Source organism: Anabrus simplex, chromosome 7 (assembly GCF_040414725.1).
Source record: "Anabrus simplex isolate iqAnaSimp1 chromosome 7, ASM4041472v1, whole genome shotgun sequence".
NCBI lineage: Eukaryota > Metazoa > Arthropoda > Insecta > Orthoptera > Tettigoniidae > Anabrus > Anabrus simplex.
This window is the reverse complement of record NC_090271.1, coordinates 326,297,151-326,318,514: the sequence shown is the minus strand read 5'-3', so window position 1 is coordinate 326,318,514 and position 21,364 is coordinate 326,297,151. Positions and strand designations below refer to the sequence as shown.

General features: G+C 37.0%; 1 protein-coding gene across 2 annotated transcripts in view; it reads left to right on the top strand.

The window, feature by feature from the left end:
* The window catches only part of LOC136877150 (uncharacterized), an 82,919-nt gene that overhangs the window by 16,069 nt on the left and 45,486 nt on the right, over positions 1 to 21,364 (top strand). For both annotated transcript variants that reach the window (XM_067150959.2, XM_067150960.2), the window contains exon 3: positions 2,586 to 2,756. In XM_067150959.2, the coding sequence (XP_067007060.2) occupies positions 2,586 to 2,756 (171 nt within the window). The remainder of the gene's footprint in view (positions 1 to 2,585; positions 2,757 to 21,364) is intronic.

Genomic DNA, 21,364 nt, shown 5'->3' with positions numbered 1-21,364 from the left:
ACTGAGGTCAAATGATTTGCAGAACTTGACGAAAATGGGAGGAATGTTTCCTTTAGCACTAACCATTAATCCTACGATTTCGTTATCACCCACCTGTTACTCTTGTTGAGAGGATGGGATGGTTGGTTCATATGGTGTTTTCTCTTCCTCATGTACCTCATTGGATTGTGTTTCGGATTTCTCGAATTTTACCGTTGGATCTATTTTAAAGCCAATTCGGTGTTCTTTGAAGTCTATCATCTCAGTTCGACGTATATTGAGCATTAGTGGAGCGGAAATTAAGGCGTATTTTGGCGAAGATATCCTAGACAAAGACAAAGATACAGATTTCAGCTTTGGTTTTACGCTAAGAGAGAGCCATTTCACTTCCAAGGTTCCATCCATAGACAAGAAAGAAACACAATACAAAAGCGGATGACTGTCGTTAAACTTATTAACCTCTCAAGGACGTATTAAATGGTGTGATGCCATTCGCACCCTAGACGTGTGTCCAGCCATGCATAGCATTCAAGTTATAGCCATGGATCGAAGACGTTTACGTGCCCTTGCTTTGCCTTTACAGCCGTTTGAGAGGAATTGAAACTTGGGCCTTCAAGAGACGGGCCCGGATTCGATTTCCAGCAGGGTCGGAAGTGTTAAACTTAATTGGTTAATTCCGCTGGCACGGGGGCTGGATCATTCTTTCCATGACGCGCAGGTCACCTGCGGGAGTCAAATCAAAATTTATGCACACTCTGTTTATGATGCAACCGTAAAGTGGCGATATCAGCATTGGTATTCAGATAAACTGGTGCGCACCCGTTGACAGGCGTATTATACGTCAAGATGGGTGTTCCGCTACGGCATCACTGGCAGGTTTTGACGAGTTCGCTGCGGAAATCCGAGGGACGTACACACGTACCACTAGGAACCCTCGATTTGCAGCAGGTCTGAGCAGGTTCTGCCTTCTTGCCAGCGATAGACATTTACGTGTGTAACATGGTGCTGGTGAGTGTCATCTTCCAGAATACATTATATTGGCTCCAAACATACGTGTGAGACGCAGTATCTTACAATTACCGTCCACCTCTGCTGTTTGTGGCTTGTCACCTGCGGAGAAGGTTATGCTGTATACTGATGTGTTGCTAATCCCCTTCAGTAGGGCCTATTTGGGGTTTTCATTGTAATTAGTTCGGTCTGCATTGTTGACCATGCACTGTCATTAAGCTATATTATCCCTGGGTTGTCTGGTTCCATTGCTAAATGGTTAACGTGCTGGCCTTTGGTCACAGCGGTCCCGGGTTCGATTCCCAGCAGGGTCGGAAGTGTTAGCCTTAATTGGTTAATTCCGCTGGCACGGGGGTAGTATGTATGTGTCGTTTTCATCACCTTATCATTCTTTTCATGACGCGCAAGTCAGCTGCGGGAGTCAAATCAAAAGAACTGCCACTGGCGATTCGAACTTGTCCTCGGACAATCCCGGCACTAAAAGCCATACGCCATTTATTCTTTCTTTCTTCGTTCTGCCCAACTGAGGTGTTTAGCTGACATCGTTGCCTTCTTCTTCTCCCAAAATCTCTTCATCTTCTTTCTATAGCTTTTCTTGTGATATTCTGACCATATTTTGTTGGTGGTAGTGCTTGGATTGTGTTTAAAGTGGTGATTGTTGAGTAAAAACCTAAACATAGATCTCTAACACAATGTCATTGTTAAGCCTATTTCCTGAAGATCTCTTCCAACTTCGAGCAGCCAATTTTTTTAAAAAGTTTCATTGATACGGTAAGGTTCAGAATTCTTTTCTTCTGATTACTCATTCTAAGAACACGTCCATAAAATTTCAAAAGTTTTTTCCTAAATGTGTCTGAGATATTCTCTGGGTGTTGGTACAGCTCACGAGCTTTCCTTACCATCCAAATTCTCCTCTGTACAGACTGGTACAAAAATTTTCCTTTTTTACTTTCTTGCTTTTCTACATCTTTTATCAATGATCTTCCACCAATTATGAGTGTTTCAGATGCATATATTGCTTCAGGCTTGATTATAGTGTTATAATGTATTTTTTTAATTTCTTTTTTATTTTCATTTTTACCTCCAGGTTGAATAAAGTGATATGCATACACAGCGAGTTTGCAATTTCTTTTCCACCAATGTATAACTTTCGCATATTTAGACAAGGTGTAGGCGATGTAGCAGTGAGTAAACGTATGAATGAAAGGCGTTGAACTGGGTTAAACGAATGAAGAATTACTGAGGCTTTATTTGACTCATAAATGAGAAAAACAAAGCACGTCATTAAAATATATATACAAAAATCTATCTACATCACTTCCAGGGTTATAAATAATGGATTCATTTGAACCAGAAAGATTTTCAATTTTATTTAGGCCGAATGGGTTAGAGCAAATCATTATATTTTAATATAGATCGCGTGTAATATTATATTAGTTTTATTGTCGTTTCTTTGTACAAATTTGTAAAATATTTAACAAAATACCACGCGCAAAGCTCTTGAGCACAGATCTGAAAGGTTTCTAAGAATAGCTAACAGTTTATATTGATTCTTGTAAGTTCCTTCTTACACATTTGCTGTTTTTTCGTGATTCCAGTTGTTTGTTGACGTATCAAAATGTGACAGTAAGCAACAGACTGACAGCTGCCAACATTTAGCTACAGAACATCTACAAGACATCTGTGTAAACATGAATAACTCATCAAGACCATATAAAGGGTTTGTGGACAGCATGGCCGAATTTGATCGCAAATGCCCATGGAAAACTGTAAGTATTCCGTAAAATACAATTTAGTCTATAGAACAATTCTGAGGGTTTGTTGTTTTCCAAATCCATTTCCCTACTTCCTTCCATTAATTGTTGAATTTTTCATTGACCTATGGCTCAATCAAGTATGTAAACAAGAAACTAATCAATCAATGCTCGAAATGTTGAACTCTTTTTTTCAACACGCTTCGAGGAAGTCTGACTGGAACACTGATTCTGTTATTATTGGACCTCTCTAAGAACACAGAACCTTTTGCGTTCCAGTACGCTTTTAATGGTGACTATTTTCCACTTTGTCAATATGATTTCTGTAAAACTACATATCGCATAACAAATAGGAATAAATTTTATTTCGCACAATGTACAAAATTTGCATATTACATCAAGTAAATTGCAGTTCACTTAAAGAGGACTTTGTTCAGAGCAAAATTGATTCACAGGGACTGTTCTCTCCTTGCACTTCATTACGAGATGTGTATCACACTGTTCATTGCACAATACCCATACACACTCCTGGCTGGCCTGGTGGTGGGATTTCTTGGCACAGATACGTTGGTGAACGCCGTGCATTGCAAAGCGTGTCACCAAATGTCTCTACTCATATTCCTCTTTCATCCAATCCTTATTTATCAGTGCGTCTGTACCGTAAAAGCTTTCCTCGATCGAGTCCCTTTTCTCTCGTAGTTCTGGTAACAGTTCCTCGCATGCCGGAGTTTGCTGTAGAGGCATTTCTAGTCATAAATTCTCTATCTAGAAGGTCTCCCAGCCTAAAACATATACGTACCGGGATCGGGTGAATTTAGATACCCCTAGGACCCTCTTACGGTATCTCGGTTTCATGCTTTCCAGTTCTCGTAACTGTTTACGTGATAAGTACTCCGATATTACTTGTAATCCGTACGTGAGCGTTGGTAGCATTTTGACTTGGAAAAGTTTCATGGCCGTCTCTGGTGACATTCTTTGCAGATGTTTGATTTCTAAGTGCAGCAGCTAGTCTCTTCATTATGTGTACTGAGATGGACGTCCCGGAGACATGTAGTGTGATCCCTAGGTATGTGAACTGGTTTTTCGGTGTTAATGTACTGTATGTCTCCCACATACAACGTAGTCCCCTTTCAATAAGCGTCCTCCTCTCTTGAATACCATTAAACCTGTCTTTTTCTAGATTCATCCTTAGCTCGTTGTCATCCGCCCATTGAGTGATCCGTTTTGCAATTTTTTTATGTTATCAGCGGCTAGTGCCATATCATCCGCATATATGTATATGCTTACAATTTGTCCTCCCTATTTATTTTTTGTAGAGAGATCCTTGATCAGCGCATTGAACAATAAAGGGCTCAATGGGTCCGATAGTTTGATATATCCAGTCTGCTTGGGATACTCCGTCACTGATTTGCACCGGGTTTGGTTTCGCATAACAAATATTAATACGTCAGTACTGCACCCTCGCCTACCGATTTTCTACATCTGCCTCTGGCCCTCCCAAAAGTAGACTCTTCTTTTCTCGGGGGATCAGCGTTCTTCAGTTACTTGTTAACATGAATGGGCGGGAGGCATAAGGAAATCTAATATTATTATTTGAAATAATATTCAAGAAGTGGGATAATATGGGTTTATTATCAAATAAAATTAATGCTAAGTTAAATATATGTGAGGCATCAAATAAAAAATTTCATTAATGAAACAGCTGACAGAAATGTGGATAAAATGAAACCTCAGTTTTATTGTTATTGAATTATATTAACGTAATATGCTAGATTAGACTTCAATATTAACAATATGAAAAAAGAAAAGTCCGTCTCTGTGGTGTAGTGGTTAGTGTGATTAGCTGCCAGCCCCAGAGGTCCGGGTTCGATTCCCGGCTCTGCCACGAAATTTGACAAGTGGTACGAGGGCTGGAACGCGGTCCACTCAGCCTCGGGAGGTCAGCTGAGTAGAGGTGGGTTCGATTCCTACCTCAGCCTTCCTGGAAGTGGTTTTCCGTGGTTTCCACTTCTCCTCCAGGCAAATGCTGGGATGGTACCTAACTTAACCCCACGGTCGCTTCCTTCCCTCTTCCTTGTCCCTCCCTTCCAGTCTTCCCCTCCCTCACCAAGACCCCTGTTCAGCGTAGCAGGTGAGGCCGCCTGGGCAGGCACTGGTCATCCTCCCCAGTTGTAGCCCCCGACCCAATGTCTCACGCTCCAGGACACTGCCCTTGAGGCGGAGGAGGTGGGATCCCTCTCTGAGTCCGAGGGAAAAGCCAACCCTGGAGGGTAAGCAGATTAAGAAATAAAGAAAAGAAAAGAGAAAAACCAGAAAATGACCATCGGATTACAAGTGATGCCCTTGGTCGATTCACCTGGTCTGTGAAGATTCAGTTTCCGCAACCGGACTCCGAATTTTTTCCTTAACTAAGATTATCCACCGATTATAAAATACCACGAAGAATATCATCAGCCACTGAAAGAACCCTTAATGGAACCGAAACAACCTCCGGTTATATTTGAACCGATTTTTTATGCACAGAAAGGGAATTTGCTTCACAGGTTAGCTTGATCCTTGGCAAGGCATGGTGCTCCAAAATACAACATTGCCATTCCCCAATCTCTCTGTGCAAATACATGATCGCACCATGTTGTGTTACGAACAGACACCCAAAACTGAGGTTACTTTCATAATTCATAATTTTGAACAATGTAAAATACTGTTCCACTGAACTGCAATATTTATGAAATAAAATAAAACAACCTGAGTTTATATATACAATAACACACAAATAACGTTCACGTTAAGTGGTTTTATAATACACTAGTTCAAAATAAATAAACCAAATTAATCTTCTCACCTCGCTGAATAATAATTAAAATAATTTAATCCGACGACCGTTTATGAACGCTGCCAACAAAGAAAAATAATGAAAAGAATGAGTAACGTCAATGAACTGTGTCATAATAAACACCACGAGGTTATCAATAGCAACTAACGTGATCGTATATTAAACATATGGCCTTCATCAAAATGTGGAAAAAACATAGTTCATCACAATAAGTTAATATGAGGCATCAAATAAAAAATGACATTAATGAAACAGCTGTCAGAAAACCTATTGAAATAGCTTCATTTTTTGTATTTGTGATTCAGTTAGTGCTATTTATATAGTGGTGTTTAGTGCTTGTTGGTAGAAATTGGGAGTAGTGATATTTATTTAAATTTTATGACAAGTAATTCAGTTGGTCTTCAGTAAATTACGTTTTCTAGGTTAAGTAGGCTAGCTAGGTGTACCTTGTTTCTAATTTAGGTTTAGGAAATACTTTAGGTAATAATATTATCTTTAAAAATATTTGTGAATATCTGTAGGTTCGTTGGTATAATACTTACAAAGGCAGATTATCATAAGGAATAGTATCGTAACTTCCGCCGAATTTTCTCCGGTATTTCGTATAGATATCCGTCCAAACTATCGCGAAGGAAATAATTTACTACATTAAAAACACAATACGCCTGTAAACTTCCATTTAAAAAGTAGTTAAAGAGATTACACGGTAATAGTCAACAGTCGTTGTATTGTTATTGATTATTGTCGCTCCTCACATTCAAGTATTGCATTGTTGGCTACAGTCGTCAACAAAGGGAGTAGTGTAGTCAAGTAAATATAAATAAAAATCAGCTGATCCTGTATTCCAATCATTTGTACTTCTGAGTAGGTAGTTAAAGTATCCGTAATTTATATTTCGCTCCCTCAATCTCTCAGTATTTATGAGCGGTTAGCTAATAATAATAAAGTTCATATATCCCAGTAATTGCAGTTCAAGTCCCTGGAGTAGTAGGAATAGTTTTGATAGAAATATTTAAGAAATTATTGTAGACAACCTTGTATTTTTCAGTAGGCCTAATTAAGGACAATTTTATTCTCCGTCCCGTGGAGTAGGGAAAATAATAGTAATCCACCAGCTGTAACAATCGCATAACCACATTTCAGTAGAATTGTAGTGAAGATAAGGTATAATAGATAGTATCTTGCCAGTTATATTCGTGTTTTTCTTCGTGTACGGCAATCCTTTCGATACTTATGCATTTAACCAAACGCAGTCTAGTGCACTGTAGTGTAGATACATTGTAGTATAGATACAGTACATTTAGAGAGTGCCGTATCTTACCTGCTATATTCGTGTGTTATCGTTCGTGTGTATCTATTAGACCGTAATACTAATAATAATTTGTCTAAGCATTTAGCTTCGTTGGTAATCTTTGAGTACAGTAGTTCTTGCAAATTTCATTTCTGTTTGTGCTTAGTAGTGACATACGGTACCAGTATCGTAAATTAGGATACGTCTGAAAGTAGTTTAAAAATTACTGTAGTGTACTGTACAGTAGTATACGAGTAATAACCTATTAGAATTTAGTGTGCTTATTTTATTATTGTAAAATATTTGTGTAGTACTGATGTAGTAAAGGTATCCATAGACACTCTTACTAAATACTGTTGTTGTAATTAGGATAGGCTTAATTGCAGTTTGGAATTGTGTAGTTCTTGTGTATTACTTTCGATATTCAGTAATTAACAGCAGTTTTTATGCTGTTAGGGGTTGTAGGATAAAAAATAGAGCACAACTAAGTAGTATTGTAGTGTTGTAGTCTTATACTAATTACCTTATTGTTGTGTGATCTTTGAGTACTATCCCAGACAATATATCCCTCCGTTCATTTATTTTTTGCAAATAAGTTATTTTATTTTTAATTTCATTTTTTTCAGTAAAGAATGGCTAAGGAGCGCGAGTGTACGAACTGTGGGTGTGGCGAGGCATTGAGGGGGTATGAGGGAGGAGTTGGAAAGTTTGGGGGAGATAATTAGGATTCTCACAGAAGACAGGAAGGAAGATAGGACTCCCTCAAACAATGTAAAGGTTACAGTAGGTGTACAAAAGGGAGAGGAAGGAAAGGGGAGAGTTGTAGAAGACAGGTGGTCTAATGTTCTAAGGGGAAGGAGATTTCAGGCTAAGGGGTCTATTCAGGATCAGAATTCAGGACAGGTGTCTGTGCGGAATCGGTACGAGTCACTCCAGATAGAACAACAGCGGGAACATGAGGGACAGGGAACTGTTGGTGAGATGTGTGGAAGTACGAGGAAGGGAAAAGGTAGGAAAGGGAAATGTGTAGGACTTGATAGAAAAAGACAGGTGGAACAGGGTCATGGGAAGGAGAAAAGGGAGGAGGAAGTAGCTTCTGCAGCTATCAGGAAAGATAGGGCTGACCAGGAGCGGAGGGGCTCTGGCCATAGGGGATTCCATCGTTAGACACGTGGGGAAAGTGTGGGGAGGACAGGGAAACAGGATAGAATGTTATCCAGGAATTAGGTTGAGGCAGATGTTGAGGAAAGTAGAAGAGAGGGAGGAGGGGAAGGAGAAGGTGGTAGTGTTTCACGTTGGTACCAACAACGTAAGGCAAGCTGATATAAGTACCAACATAGTTGAGATGTGTGGGATCTGGTAAATGCAGCACGGGTGAAGTTTAAGAAAGCGGAGATTGTTATTAGTGGAATACTGTGTAGGAGGGATACTGACTGGAGGGTGATTGGGGATTTAAATGAGACTATGGAGTGGGTATGTGGGAAACTGGGAGTGAAATTTCTAGATCCTAATGGGTGGGTAGGAGACAGGGATCCGCGCTCGGATGGCCTTCATTTAAACCGCAGTGGTACGTATAAGTTAGGAAATTTGTTTGGAAGGGTAATAGGGATTTACATTCAGGGAAACGGGATGGCCTAGGGAGCGGTGCTAAGGGAACAGGGAACTGGAAATCAAGTAGGGATGACTTAAAATTGTTAGTGTTGAACTGTAGAAGTATTGTAAAGAAAGGAATAGAATTAAGCAATTTAGTAGATATATATTTACCACATATTGTAACAGGAGTTGAATCATGGCTGAGAAATGATATAATGGATGCAGAAATTTTCTCACGGCACTGGAGTGTGTATCGTAGAGATAGGATAGGAATGGTGGGAGGGGGAGTGTTCATTCTGGTGAAAGAAGAATTTGTAAGCTACGAAAAAGTTAAAGATGAGCCACATAAAATTCTAGGTGTAAGGCTCATTTCTAAAGATAATAGGCAACTTGATATATTTGGAGTGTACAGATCGGGAAAGGGTAGCACTGACGCGGATTCGGAATTATTTGATAGGATAGTCGGCTATGTGGGAAACGACATGGAAAGAAATGTGATTGTAGCGGGAGATCTGAATTTGCCAGATGTCATTTGGGAAGGAAATGCGAACGACAGGAAGCATGACCAACAAATGGCAAATAAGTTAATATGGGAAGATTAGCTGATTCAAAAAGCGATGGAACCAACCAGAGGGAAAAATATCCTGGATGTGGTGCTGATAAAACCAGATGAGCTCTATAGGGAAACTGAAGTAATAGATGGTATTAGTGATCATGAAGCTGTTTTTGTCGTAGTTAAAAAAATGTGATAGAAAGGAAGGTCTTAAAAGTAGGATTATTAGGCAGTACCATATGGCTGATTGCGCAGGCATGAGGCAGTTTCTAAAAAGTAACTATGAATGGTGGAAAACGGTAAATAAAAATGTAAACAGACTCTGGGATGGGTTTAAAGAAATTGTTGAGGAATGCGAAAACAGGTTTGTACCTTTAAGGGTGGTAAGGAATGGTAAAGACCCACCTTATTATAACAGAGAAATAAAGAGACTAAGTAGGAGGTGCAGACTGGAAAGAAATAGAGTTAGAAATGACTGTGGAAGTAAGGAGAAATTGAAGGAACTTACTAGAAAATTGAATCTAGCAAAGAAGGCAGCTAAGGATAACATGATGGCAAGCATAATTGGCAGTCATACAAATTTTAGTGAAAAATGGAAGGGTATGTATAGGTATTTTAAGGCAGAAACAGGTTCCAAGAAGGACATTCCAGGAATAATTAATGAACAAAGGGAGTGTGCATGTGAGGATCTTCAAAAGGCAGAAGTATTCAGTCAGCAGTATGTAAAGATTGTTGGTTACAAGGATAATGTCGAGATAGAGGAGGAGACTACGGCCAAAGAAGTAATAAAATTTACATATAATAACAATGACATTTACAATAAGATACAAAAGTTGAAAACTAGAAAAGCGGCTGGAATTGATCAGATTTCTGGGGATATACTAAAGACAATGGGTTGGAATGTAGTACCATATCTGAAGTACTTATTTGATTATTGTTTGGTCGAAGGAGCTATACCAGATGAATGGAGAGTTGCTATAGTAGCCCCTGTGTATAAAGGAAAGGGTGATAGACATAAAGCTGAAAATTACAGGCCAGTAAATTTGACATGCATTGTATGTAAGCTTTGGGAAGGCATTCTTTCTGATTATATTAGACATGTTTGTGAAATTAATAATTGGTTCGATAGAAGGCAATTCGGTTTTAGGAAAGGTTATTCCACTGAAGCTCAACTTGTAGGATTCCAGCAAGGTATAGCAGATATCTTGGATTCAGGAGGTCAAATGGACTGTATCGCGATTGACCTGTCTAAAGCATTTGATAGGGTGGATCATGGAAGACTACTGGCAAAAATGAGTGCAATTGGACTAGACAAAAGAGTGACTGAATGGGTTGCTATATTTCTAGAAAATCGATCTCAGAGAATTAGAGTAGGTGAAGCTTTATCTGACCCTGTAATAATTATGAGGGGAATTCCTCAAGGCAGTATTATCGGACCTTTATGTTTTCTTATATATATAAATGATATGAGTAAAGGAGTGGAATCGGAGGTAAGGCATTTTGTGGATGATGTTATTCTCTATAGAGTGATAAATAAGTTACAAGATTGTGAGCAACTGCAACGTGACCTCGAAAATGTTGTGAGATGGACAGCAGGCAATGGTATGTTGATAAACGGGGTTAAAAGTCAGGTTGTGAGTTTCACAAATAGGAAAAGTCCTCTCAGTTTTGATTACTGCGTTGATGGGGTGAAAGTTCCTTTTGGGGATCATTGTAAGTATCTAGGTGATAGTATAAGGAAAGATCTTCATTGGGGTAATCACAGAAATATGATTGTAAATAAAGAGAACAGATCTCTGCACATGGTTATGAGGGTCTTTAGTGGTTGTAGTAAGGATGTAAAGGAGAGTGCATATAAGTCTCTGGTAAGACCCCAACTAGAGTATGGTTCCAGTGTATGGGACCCTCACCAGGATTACTTGATTCAAGGACTGGAAAAATCCAAAGAAAAGCAGCTCGATTTGTTCTGGGTGATTTCCGACAAAAGTGTAGCGCTACAAAAATGGTGCAAACTTTGGGTTGGGAAGAACTGAGAGGAAGAAGAAGAGCTGCTCGACTAAGTGGTATGTTCCGAACTGTCAGTGGAGAGTTGGCGTGGAATGACATTAGTAGACGAATAAGTTTGAATGGCGTTTATAAAAGTAGGAAAGATCACAATATGAAGATAAAGTTGGAATTCAAGAGGACAAACTGGGGCAAATATTCATTTATAGGAAGGGGAGTTACGGATAGGATTAACTTACCAAGGGAGACGTTTAATAAATTTCCAATTTTTTTGAAATCATTTAGGAAAAAGCTAGGAAAGCAACAGATAGGGAATCTGCCACCTGGGCGACTGCCCTAAATGCAGATCAGTATTGATTGATTGATTGATTGATTGATTGATTGATTGATTGATTGATTGATTGATTGATTGATTGATTGATTGATTGATTGATTGATTGATTGATTGATTGATTGATTGATTGATTATAAGGCATCAAATGATAAATTACTCTATTGAATCACATACATTACATATATTACCACCACTGTGTTAGGAAACAAGGGTGAAACATCTCACTCATATAAAGAGAACTTTTGCTGCTTGGTTCAGTAATCACCACCACCATCATGACCATCGGAGAGGTGTACTACTCGAAAACTATGATCAGTACTATCATATATAAAATTAAGTTGTATCTTGAACATTTAACTTCAGCGATCAACACCATTAAAACCAGCAAACGCACTATCATTGCAGACTAAACTGAACGTATTAGGGTCGTCCACAAAATGTTAACTATCACTGGTGTAAACTAGCCACTGGTCCTTGCAGACTGAGCCAAACATCTGACTAAACTCATCACTGTCACTAAAATAACTAAACACTGATCATTGCAGGCTGAACTGAATGTCTTACTGCACTAATAATCATGTATAAAAACAAACTAACTGCTGATCATTGCAGACTGAGCTGACCATCTAATTTAACTAATGATTAACACTGAAAATAAACTGAGTACTGATCATTGCAATACTGCAATACTGATCATTGTAATATCTGAGCTGAATTAATAATTAACTAGTGACCTGTCCACTAAACGGATGTTGATATTCTGCTAATACAACGTATGGTAATACTAACATGACAAAATCTTTTCTGCATCGTTAGGTCCTATTAACCCTAAAATATTAACATTATTTACAACAACTATTCATGTGGTCCCTTAACGTACTAATTAAAATACGCGTGAGTCTAGCCGCACTCACTACGATTTGATAGACCACTGCCATACAACTCTTAACAACAAAATGGTATATGAGACAGCCAGAAATTGTCCCATCTAATAACTAAACCATAAACCCCAAGTGTTAGTGCGTGACAGACGAGTGCCGTCAATGTTACCTTTACCATTCGATAAATTTGCCACAACACCTACTATTAATTTACTACCACAACAAAATAACTGTGTCAAGATTTCCCCGTAAAAAACCTTCTCCCACATCTTAAAGAACATTAATCCAGTACACAAAACTTCGTGTCTAACATCCACGAGGTTTACATAATATTATTGTGACATGAATATGGGCAACTATAATTATTTGAACATACCTGTTTGTGTATTGGTGTTTTATCTCCCCTTATCATCCATTGTTTGTAACTGCTGTTAATTGGAGTGACCGACAATAACTATACATTTAAAACCGTTATCTGCAATTATTACACTAGCTGAGATCTTCCCGTTCGTTCGATAACCGATTCGATAATTGCGCGCATGCGCATAACTCCCTTCTGCACTGTGCGCTGAGGCTGCTTCCGGGTAGCCGAGGACTTGTTCTCGAGCCATTGTACAAGACAGAGGTAGATTGTGCTGTGTTGCGGAAAACACGCTTGAATGTGGGTGCGGTGGAGTCTGATACTCCAGGCTGATTGCCAATGTAAACTAAGGCTTGTTGTGATTTAGTTTTCTATTTAATAATTTTTGTGTAACATTTTGAAACGTGTGACCTTTGAATTTCTGGGAGCGTGTGCTCGATTTTAAACATGACCTAAGGACGTAAGCTGTTGGAGTACATTAATTTGGATACTTAAGGATGTAAGTACTGATACCTTTTAATTGTTTCGAAACTGTTCTATTGCCGCGGATAATTTGCAGAAGAAGATATTAGCGTAAATTGAATCTGAGTAACAAGCTTCATCATGTGACATTATTGATATTGTGGGAAAATTCGGCAACAGTGTCAAAATTGTATCAAGCCTACCTTGAAACTGTAATTTGAAATTTCACCTCCCTATTCATGGAGTTTTCGGTAACGGTTTACTTATTAAATTAAACTGGGATCTCTTCTGCATCCGACATTTTCATAACATAATCTGCATCGTCAAAACATTTTAAATGTAATACGATTTTTCAAATTCAACCTGGGAATTTTAATTGAATTATTGGGGTAATTCGGAAACTCGGTATATGTGCCTATGAGAAACAAATTATTCTACTCGTTTTATTTAATTGAGATTATCGTTGTGTTAAATTTTCTGCTTCTTAATTTTGTTGGGATTTATTATTATTATTATTATTATTATTATTATTATTATTATTAATTTTTATCTGCGTTTTCTTCCTATATTTCCTGGTTCTTGTTTTGTGGTCTCTATTGCAGCGTTATTTAAAGTATGATGCCACGTGCTTAACATTAAAGTTATGTTCATTTTCCGTAATAGGATTGTTCTCTGCCGACTTTCAGGGGTGGGTTTATATTCTGACTCATACGAACATTACCATACTTCCAATTTCTTCTAAAATTAAATTTAATAACAAGCATTTTGGCCCTCTATTAAGTTATTGTTAAAAAATGTTAAATTCAAACAACTATACATTATTATTATTATTATTATTATTATTATTATTATTATTATTATTATTATTATTATTATTATTATTATTATTATTATTATTATTATACTGCAAAGCTTACGAGTGGGGACTGCCTAATGACGGATGCTATGTGGACTGCAAGGGTTGCGGAAGTGCATGGCACTATGATTGCTCCGCCCTGAAAGAACGTACCTTTGCGATGAGCAAGGACAGAAAGACAAAATGGCGATGTGCTGAATGCAGAAAGAAAGTGGACACTAGCAGTATTGCTAAAAGAAAGCGATGACTTGACGGACATGAACAAAAAGTTAACAATAGTTGTGGACTTGAACGATGCAGTGAATGAAATTAAGGAAGAACTGAGGGAAAGTGTTAAAAGTCAGAGCTTCATTTGTGAACAGTACGAGGACATTAGGACAGGAATGCAGCGCATGATTAAACAGATAAAGGAGTTGGAAAAGAAAGTTAAGTGTTTAACAGATGCATGCAAAGAAAAGGATGATATAATTCATGAACAGGAAATTAGAATACAAGAACTTGAACAATATTTCAGAAATAGAAACCTTTTGCTACATGGTATTCCAGAGAAAGATGAGGAAGATATTGAAGAAATAGCATGCAGAATTGCAGCAGAGCTGGATGTCCCTTTGTGCAAAACTGAAATAGATGCAGCACACAGAGTTCCAACCAGGAAGGAACGAGTACCCAAACCCATCATAATTCAACTACCAAGGAAGAAGAGAGACTTAATGCTCGCAAGAAGGAAATGCAAGACCATCCTTAACTCCAAAGTTATTGGACCAAATGAAGGAGGGAAGGTACTTGTCACGGAGCAACTGTCCCCTTATGTGGCTAATCTTCGCTGGGGGGCATGGAGATAGGCGGACATCAAGAGATGGAATTACGTATGGGTGAAGCAGTGAAAGCTGTTAGCAAGAAAGGAAGAGAAAACTACTCTGGTAAGAATTCCTTCAAAAAAAGATATTGAAAAATCCAGTAACTGGCTGAAAGTATCAATATTTAATTCTACTCTATCGTATCCTAAATTTAGTTATGGGTGTTAGTTACATTGATAGTTGTAGTTTACTACTAGACTCAAAGGTATACAATAATTGTGATGAATGGCTATAGATGACAAAGAAACAAGAAAGTGAAATGTGTGTACTTCATATGAATATAAGATCAATTAGAAAATATTGGAATCAAATGGTCATAATATTAAGACACAGTAGGCCACTGGTAGATGTGCTAATATCCAGTGAAATAAATGTAAATAATGAAATAGAAATTGAGCAGTATGAGTTAGAAGGATATAGCATACATTATTCAATAAGAAATGTTTCTAGGGGTGGAGGAATAATCATATTTGTTAAGGAAGGGTTCATATTTAAAGAAAAGAAGTTTATAACAAAGTTTGAAAATTTATCAGGGGAAGTTTTGATGAATGGAACACTATATGGGATCATTATGGCAGTATACAGACCACCTGACTACAATCCAAAGGATTTTGTGGAGGAGTTAGATCTTCATTTACAAAGTATGAATGCCAGAAACTTAATAATTATTGGGGACATGAACATAGATATTCTGAAAGATAGCAGAGTTACATCCTTGTACAATAATGTGTTAACAGATCATCAGTTAGTTCATTGTATTACCTCGTAACAAGTTCACAAAGGAAGAGTATGTAAATGGTAAACTAACACAATTCTGCATCGATCATGTATTGATTAGGAATGGGAAAAATGTAAGAGATTCTGCTGCAATTCAGACTAAAGTTTCTGATCATTATATAATAACTGTACAGGTATCACGTGATACCAGGTGTAATAATATGTTCCAAGTGAAAACGTTATAGATAACATACAGGAAAGGGTGAGTAAATCCATTACCTCGTAACAAGTTTACAAAGGAAGAGTACGTAAATGGTAAACTAACACAATTCTGCATCGACCATGTATTGATTAGGAATGGGAAAAATGTAAGAGATTCTGCTGCAATTCAGACTAAAGTTTCTGATCATTATATAATAACTGTACAGGTATCACGTGATACCAGGTGTAATAAATATGTTCCAAGTGAAAAAGTTATAGATAACATACAGGAAGGGTGAGTAAATCCATGTTAAGAACAGAAATAGGAATTATTGGAAAAGAAAAAAATGAGAATATGAGTTCAGATGATATATACATGAAGATTTGCAATGCAGTTAACAAGACAACTAATGAGACAAAGGATACGGAAAAACAGAAGGAAAGGAAAGACACTCAACCGTGGCTGACGGATGCTATAATAGATAAATCAAAGAAAGGAACAGATTTTTCAAACGATGGAAAAATGCATCAAATTTAAATACAGAAAGTAAGGACAATTTAAGAATTTTATATAAAAGAATGAGGAATGATATAATAGGTGATATTAATAAAGCAAAAAGAAATTATTACAAATTACAGTTTGAAAGTTGTAGAGGGTACAGGAAGAAAACTTGGGAAGCATTAAATGAGGTGCTAAAGAAATGGACATTAGAAGAAACGGTAATACATTATTTAGGAAGGCAAGACTCACTAGAAAATATAGTTGATAACTTTTCAAAAATATTTTCAGAACAGCTAGAAAAGGTAGAACATGAATGTAGGGTACAACGAAGACCATTACCTCAGAGAGACTTTCATCATTTTACCTACCACTAGCAAGTACAGCAGATAAAGCAAACATACTTGAAGGAATGGACATAAATAAATCACCAGACATGAATAAATTAACAGTTAAACATCTGAAAGATAACATAGACATATTAACACCAGTAATACAGAAGCTAATCAATAAAATAATAGAGACAGGTATTTTCCCAAAGGATCTGAAGATTGCCATAGTGAGACCTATTTACAAGCAAGGTTCACATTTACAGTATGAAAACTATAGACAGATATCTATTCTTCGAACTATAAGTAAAGCAGTTGAAAGATACGTTGCTGATCACCTAATCTCATAATTAGAAAACATGAAAATTATTGATGAACATCAATTTGCTTATAAAAAGCACAAGGGTACAAGTAATCTTCTTGAGGAATTCTCAAATTTGATCAATGGGAAGTTAAATCAACGTATGCACATTTTAGCTATGTTCATTGATTACTCAAAGGCATTTCATTAAATTTCCCATGAAAAAATTATTGTAGCCTTAAGCAAAATTGGGGTAAGAGGAACACCACTTAAAGTTTTTGAAAGTTATCTGACTGACCGAACGTATAGGGTAAAAACTGATAATATATAATGGAGAAATAACTTCTATTAAAGAGGTGTTCCACAAGGAAGTATCCTAGGACCCATTTTGTATATTACTTTTGTCAATGATACAAGCTCATGTTTTAAAAACTGTAAATATTCCTTGTATGCAGATGATAAACTAATTGTATCAGTACATAAAAACCCAAATGTGGCAGAGAAGCATTTACAAATGGAGTACAACTACTTTCAAGAATTGTGCCATGATAAGGGTTTAATAATTAACACTTCAAAAACAAAAGTCTTGTGCATTACTACCTCAAAAATGCAGAGAGAAAACATTAAAATAACAGGCCATTCAGTTCTGTGCAATCATGATGGTGAACCAAAATCATTCAATTGTGACTATGTAATAGGGGAAGTTGATAACATGAAATATCTAGGTATAATAATAGATAGACATTTTTCATGGAAGCAATATATTAATAAGTTGTGTGAAAGACTGAGGCTAAGCTTGTTCAAAATTTAAATGGTTAAGTATATAATACCTCATGATAGCTAATGGTTTATCATTCACTTGTTGAGTCACTTATATCATATGGTGTGGGAAGTGTATGGGGATCAGCTTCCGTTACAGACATAAACTTGGTACAAATGTTACAAAATTGTATTGTCAAAGCATTCTTTTGGTATGAAAACAGAGGAATACTTAGCTTAAGTAGGGATATGTCAACAGGGATGTACCAGAAGGAAAGGTTCTTGAGAGTTAAACAACGTTATATGTACAACGTAATTAAAGAGAATTACTGGAAGCCACAATATAGAATTGTAAATGAACATACACATGGAACAAGACTGAGTTATTTTCAGGTCATCAGATACTACAACAAATATGGATCCAGAACACTGCAAGTTGTAGCTTCTAAATTTTTGAACAAGTTACCCTCAGAATTGACACACTTGAAAACAAAATATCAACTAGAAACATGTGAAACTATGGGTCATAGATAATAAAATTACAGTTTAAATACTTGTTCGTGAATGAAAAATGTACCAAAGACTTATCTATTTTGAATCATACTTTCAGGGATTGAGAAGAACTCACACCAAGGACAAAATTACAATGCTAATGTAAATATACAAACCTTATTAATGTTGTAAACAGTAAGGATTGCAACAATGTATACAATTGTGAAACAACTACACCGGCAGATAAGCACATGAAGTGCTTTGCAGGTGTAAATAATTGCAAAGATAATGCATAATATCCTACTGCATATTCGCAAATGTATTTTGGATAATAAATAAATACATAAATAAATAAATTAAATAAATAGATAAATAAATATTAATATTATTATTGTTGTTGTTGTTGTTGTTATTGTAATACCGCGGTGTAGCAAATTGAAATTTGTATCTCCCGTTCCTTTAGTATTCTTTGGTTTACGCTCCTCTGTCTAATTCATGTCTGTGTTTTGTTTCTTTTACTTTTAGTGATTTGTTGCGTCACATTCATTTCTCTTATCTCACGTGTACGCTATATTTTGGCTGGCCTTGCCAGTTGTTAATGAATTATGATAGCTTGGCTTGGGTAGCTGTAGGCTTCTGTGTGTATCGTCGTTCTGTTAATTGTGGAACATTAATATTTTTTCATTTTTTAATCTGTAAGTTGTTTGGTAATTTTTTCTGCGATTAACTTGTCTGCTTATTTAATTATTTAAGCGTATACATTTTAACTGCTGTTGCTTCTTCATTTAGAATTTTGTGTATGACCGTGTTTCCGCGATGGCTCAAATATGTATGTAAAGGGACTGGAAACAAATTTCAACGTAACCAGACTATTTGTAGCCTACCTAGTTGAACTTACTGGCCAGTAGTATTATAATCTTTTAACAAATGGATCCATTTAAACATTAATTATTGTTAAAAAATATCAGTTCTCAACTTGCTTACTTTTCGATACATTTTAAGAATTACAGTAGCTTGCTATCTGAGAGTGAGTTCATAACTTTTAATTATTGTAACTCTAGTGTTAACTCCTATTTTCTTCTTCTATCGATTTTGGCCAGCTGTGGACCACGTAAATAACTCCTCATGATTTAAACTTTCTTTGGCGCCAGTACTCCTTCATCCTCCTGCTTGCTGCTTCTTTTCTTTCAGCCGTCCATTGTTGTTTCTTCTTGGTCGCTGTTTCTGGCTCTAGGAAACCCTTAAATGTGTGTAACTTGTTTTTGAAGGTGGTTCTATTGTGGATGTCTTGATGTGTGATGTTCATTTCTTGCAAATCCTTCTTCGTGTTAACAAACCATTTTCCATAAGAGCTGCCTTTCCTATTGGGCTTATTGAAGTGGTTAAAGATTTTCTTGGCAAGTCTGTCATCAGGCATTCTTAAAATATGTCCAAAAAATTTAACTATTCGCTTTCGAATGACATCTGAAATCCTACTGCATGTTTTATATATTTCTTTGTTACTGCGTAATCGATATGTGTCCGTACATTTCTTTGGACCGAGGATTTTTCTTAGAATCTTTCTTTCCTTCTTCTCGATTTCTTCAATGTCTTTCCTGGTTGTTAATCCCAGGCATTCTGATGCATACTAGCACTCTGGTTGAATTATTGCCTGATAGTGGCGTAGTTTTTTCCTAATAGAGATCGCTTTCTTGTTATATGTGTTTTTTGTAAGGTGGAATGCAAGCTCCATTTTTCTGGCTCTCTCGCGGTTTGCTTCTTTATCAAGCCCAGTAGGTTGTATAATCTCACCAAGGTATTTGAATTTAACAACTTTATCTATCTTATCATTGTTTGTTGTTACTATGTATCTTGGGGCTTCTTTAATGTTGGTCATGAAATGTGTCTTTTCAAATGATATCTGCAGGCCAGTTTTCATTGCTACCTCTTTTAAAGTGTTAACTTGTATTATCGCCGACTCAATATTTTCTGATAACAGTACAAGATCGTCAGCAAATGCTAAGCAGTTGATAGTGATGTTCTCTTTCTTGTATCCTATCCTTATTTGGTCTTTAATGCCTTTTTCTGCGAGTTCTTTTTCCCATTCTTTGATGACTTTATCCAGGACACAATTGAACAGCAGTGGGGATAGGCAATCTCCTTGCCTTACACCTGTCTTGATTTCAAAGGGTTCAGATATCTCTCCCATAAACTTAACCTTTGAGTATGTGTTTGTTAAGGTCTCCTTTATTAGTTGTAATGTCTTGTTATCTGTACCCATTTCTCTAAGGATGTTAAACAATGTGCTCCTATCAACTGAATCATATGCTTTTCGAAAGTCAACAAAAACTGCTACATACTTCTTGCCCCTGGCAACTCTGTCCTTCAGTATTGTCTTAAGGTTCCAAATTTGTTCCACACATGATCGTCCCTTCCGAAAGCCTCCCTGGTATTCGCCGATTTTGTGTTCAACTTGTTGTTCTAATCTTGATAGCAATGCCATAGATAGTATCTTCTATGTCTCTTGAAGGAGTGAGATGCCTCTGTAATTGCTGACATCTGTTCTGTCCCCTTTCTTGTGTAGTGGGTGTATTAAGGCTAATTTCCAATCATCAGGAATCTTACAAGTGTTCCAGATTTCTTGCATTAACTGGCATAGTTTCTTGATCATTTGGGGGCTCACATGCTTCCATAGTTCAATCGTTATTGAGTCTTCACCAGTTGCTTTGTTGTTCTTAAGCTTCTTGATTAGATTTGTGATTTCTGTTTCATCTGACGGTGTGAAGTCTGGGTTCTGTTGAGTATGTTCTGTGGCGAGCTTCTCCTCTGGAACTGGGCAGTTAAGTAGCTGTTTAAAGTATTCTGCTAACAGTTGCCAATTTTCTTCATTGTTTGTTGCGATGGTGCCATCCTCTTTCTTGAAACACAAGCTCGGTGGTTGGTATTTAGAATGACTCCTCTTAAATGTCTTGTAAAAGTACCTCGTGCTATTCTTTTGAAAGTTTTGTTCTATTGCAGCCAGTTGTTCTTTCTCATATTTTCTTTTTTCTCCTCTTATGATTTTTGCTGTTGATTTTCTTTGTTCTTTGAAGCTGTTGTAATCTTCCTCTTTCTTTGATGAGTACCACTTCTTCCATCTTTGTAGTCTGAGTGATATTGCCTGTTCACATCTTTCATTCCACCATGGATGTTTTCGTGTTTTCTTGAGTAATGCTGTTTCTTTGGCTGCTCCTATCATGGTCTGCTGCATTTGCTTCCATTCAGTTGTTTCAATGTTCGTCAGTTCTTGGTACTTGTTGCTGTTCTGTTTCAGCTTTTGAG